General features: G+C 42.5%; 1 protein-coding gene across 1 annotated transcript; it reads left to right on the plus strand.

The window, feature by feature from the left end:
* Nucleotides 1-1,892: 1,892 nt before the first annotated feature.
* On the plus strand, nt 1,893-3,042 carry LOC115985170. The gene is made up of 2 exons (XM_031108132.1): nt 1,893-2,139; nt 2,291-3,042. Exons 1-2 carry the CDS (start codon nt 1,893-1,895, stop codon nt 3,040-3,042), a joined length of 999 nt encoding a protein of 332 aa, XP_030963992.1.
* Nucleotides 3,043-4,151: the final 1,109 nt, after the last annotated feature.

Genomic DNA, 4,151 nt, shown 5'->3' on the forward strand with positions numbered 1-4,151 from the left:
CATTTCCTTAACTAAATTGAAATAGTCTTCAACATGAAATTGACTGGCTTGCTTAAGAGACAGTTCTAACTTTATGGTTGTAGCGTGAGCTCGTTGACTGAAACCAAAATTGTAAAACAATTAGCTACTTTTGTGGGTATTTATTGTAGTATTTGCATTTCCTTAAAAATGAAGTGTCATTGTTAATCAAAGCAAGTGTATAAGTCATGATGAGTATCAAGATAAGATCATCCAGATAAAAAACGACCTTAGCCACACTCAAGTCGAGGACGAGAGTAAATGTAAAATCCCGTCATCGTATGCCATGCTTTTAGATGAGCCAGGCCAGCATTCATTGAAGGCAAAAATAAATTCCATAAGGACAGCTTATAAGCAATGACTGTGCCGAAATAGTTACAAGAGCAATGATGGCCCAGTGGTCATCTGTTACACCTTAAATGGAATCATCATTGTCAATTAATGCCGCGTTCCTTTTAGGAGAAAAACGCTCAAAGCAGCATTAACAGACATAACTACACCAACCCGAAGCAAACTATAAAAAGGGAAATGGAACTCAGGTAAAGACACATGAAAAACTAGAGAGACACTTGTGAGGAACTTTTTTGAAAATTGATAAGCTAACTTTAGTATCAGAGCATTCTCAACTAGCATCACGCCGGTGAAAACCTCATTTGCCTTTCTTTTCTTAACAGCAGGTACTAGAGATCATCCATCGATATTGACAAGGAACATACTGACAAGGTCAAGTTTCGGCTTCATCAGTTTGGCGCCATCTGTGGGGACGACAAGTTGATCCTTTCTCAAACCATCGTGCTCCTACTGATGAAGCTTCTATCGCTTGATGGACTCCACACCAGCACCACCCCCAGATCCTGTGGTGATGGCTCAACAGATCCAAGCTCTAACAGAAAATGTACAAGAGCTAATGAAGCAAAATGAAGAGTTGAAGCGTTGAGCCCGTCTAGAGGGTAGCAATGCATCGCATCACCAACGTAGCCATAGCAAACATGACGAGGAGGCTAGTAGCCCTGAAAACAGTAAGGGAAAAGATGCAACCGAATACACAGGGCAGTCCATCCATGACAACGATCACATGATGAAGAGCTTACGAAGGGAACTTGATGAAGTAAAGTATGCTATGAATGGGAAGACGGCAATGAACTTTGATGGCATGCTCAAACAAATATATTCACCTTTCACAGCTAGCGTTTTGGAATGCCCCCGCCTCTGAAATTTCGTTTGCCGCAACTGGATTTCTATGATGGCATGAAGGACCCTCTCGACCACATAGGGGCCTTCAAGACCATTTTGAATCTTCAGTAGACCCCGGACAAAGTCATCTGCAAATCTTTCCCTGCCACCCTAAGGGGGGCTGCTAGGGTGTGGTTTAGTAAGCTGCCAGCATCCTTAATAGCGAATTTTGAATAGCTCAGTGACTCGTTTGTTTGCCATTTCATTGAGGGCAACATCACAAAAGGCTAACCTCTTACTTGCTCACAGTAAGGCAGCAAGAAGGGGAAAGCCTACGGGAGTATATGAAATGTTTCAACAAGGCCGTGTTGGAAATTGACAAAGCTGATGACCAGGTGATAATAACGACCTTTCAGGCTGGGCTCAACAACCCTAATCTTATCTTTTCATTGGGAAAGACACTGCCAACCTCTATGACAGATCTCCTGTTCAAAGCTCAGAAGTACATGAACGGAGAGGATGCCCTTACAGCAAAGGGGCTAGCAAGAAAATAGAAGAAGGACGAGTCTAGTGATTCCCAAGGTAAGAAGAAGGATTGTAAAGACCCATATTCAGAGAATAAGGCCAACAAAAGCAGTCTTGACACCCTGAAGAAGAAGATGAACTTCACCCCATTGATGATGCCCGCGGATAAAATCCTAATGCAGATTAAGGACGAACTAGGCTTGAAATGGCCCCAACCGCTAAGCACTTCTTCCAGGAAGCAGGACCCGAAGAAATTCTGTCATTTCCATAAGGATCATGGCCATTACACTGACGAATGTCGTGATCTGAAAGAGATAATTTTAGAATTGATTCAACGGGGAAAGCTCCAAAAGTTCCTTAAGAGGGACCACCACCCTCGGACAAGGACTAACGACAAGTCTCATGATGATGCCAAGGATGATGGTCGGGATCATCTAAAGTAGGTTGTGGGGGAAATACGAATGATAATTGGGGGACCTGTATTAGAAGGGTCATACAAGTCTTTAAAGAAGACTCATCATAGGTAGATCAACAGTGTTCACATAGCATCTATCTCCAAAGTATCGACGATCAGAAAATGACGATATCACGTTCTCTAAGCGGGATGCAAGTGGGATTAAGCAACCCCATGATGATCCACTTGTCATTGTACTGGAAATTGAAGGTTTCAACACAAGGAAAATATTGATTGATAACGAGAGCTCTGTTGATATAATGTACATAACGGCCTACCAGCAGTTGAGGTTGAATCTGAAGAGGCTTAGACCTTTCAAATCCCCATTGTTTAGCTTCAGTGGAGATCGAATTTATCCAAAAGGAATCATCTTGTTGTTAGTAACAGCTGGAACACATCCAACCCAGGTAACAAAACATGTTGATTTTTTGATTGTCGATTGCCCATTGTCCTATAATTTCATCCTGGGACGACTTACACTAAATCGACTTAAGGCTATAACCTCGACTTATTGCCTGAAAGTGAAGTTTTCAACCCCAAATGGGATAGGACAAATATGCAAGGATCAGCATTTGGCTAGAAAATGTTACCAAGTGGTATTAGCTTCAAGAGAAAACCATGCATGGATGGTGGAAGAAGAAACAAAGAAGCCTGCACAGGAGCTGGAAGATGTGAACCTAGTAGAAGAAGACGCTACCAAGGTTCCAAAGGTGGGAGCAGAACTTGACTCAAACTTGAAGGAAAAGATCGTGGAGTTCCTAAAGCAGAATCTAGATATCTATGCTTGGACTCACGAAGACATGCCAGGAATAGACAACAAAGTGATAGAACACAAGTTAAATGTCGATCCCACCAAAAATCCTATCCAGTAGAAACAATGAGATTTTGCCCTTGAGAGGGACAAAGCTGTTGTGGAAGAGGTAGAGAAGTTTTTGACTGCTGGGTTCATCAAAGAAGTCTATTAACCTTGAATGGTTAGCCAACATCATCATGGTGAAGAAGTCCAACGGGAAATGGCACATGTGCGTTGACTTTACAAATCTCAATCGCGCCTGCGTAAAAGATAGCTTTCCGCTTCCCAGGATTGATCAGCTAGTGGATTCAATAGTAAACCATAAGCTGTTGACCTTTATGGACGCATTTTTAGGATACAACCAAATCCGCATGAACGAAGAGGACCAGGAGAAAACAGCTTTTGTTACCAGTCAAGGGTTATATTGTTACAAGGTCATGCCATTTGGCCTGAAGAATGTAGGGGCTACTTATTAGAGGTTGGTGAGTCAGATGTTTAGCAAGTAAATTGGATGGAATATGGAGGTCTATGTGGACAACATGCTTGTGAAGAGCAGGAAAGCAGAATTACACTTGGACGACCTCAAAGAAACTTTCGATACATTGAGGAAGTATCAGATGAGGTTGAACCTGACGAAATGTGTGTTTGGGGTCTCATCGAGCAAGTTTTTAGGGTTCATGGTCTCACAACGAGGCATAGAGGCTAATCCCGAGAAAGTCAAAGCCATATTGGATATGACATCCCCAAAGAGTGTGAAGGAGGTTCAGAGGCTGACGAGACGTATAGCAGCTTTGAACAAGTTCGTCTCTAGAGCTATAGATAAATGCCTCCTGTTCTTTAAAACATTAAAGCATGCCTTACAATGGACGGACAAGTGTGAAGAAGCCTTCCAAGCACTCAAAGATTACTTGTCCAAACCCCCACTCCTAAGTCCATCCATTGAAGGAGAAGATTTATTCCTGTACTTAGCTGTCTCCCAAACAGCTGTAAGCTCAAGATTGATCTGTGAAGAGCTCAAGATTTAAAAGCCAATTTATTACACAAGCCAGGCCTTCCAGGGTGCAGAAGCAAGATACCCAAAGATAGAAAAATTAGCCCTCGCTTTAATCGTCGCATCAAGAAAGCTCCGTCCCTACTTTCAGGCACACACAATATTAGTCATGACGGACCAGCCTCTGCAAAAGGCGA

Source organism: Quercus lobata, chromosome 4, assembly GCF_001633185.2.
Source record: "Quercus lobata isolate SW786 chromosome 4, ValleyOak3.0 Primary Assembly, whole genome shotgun sequence".
Classification (NCBI taxonomy): domain Eukaryota; kingdom Viridiplantae; phylum Streptophyta; class Magnoliopsida; order Fagales; family Fagaceae; genus Quercus; species Quercus lobata.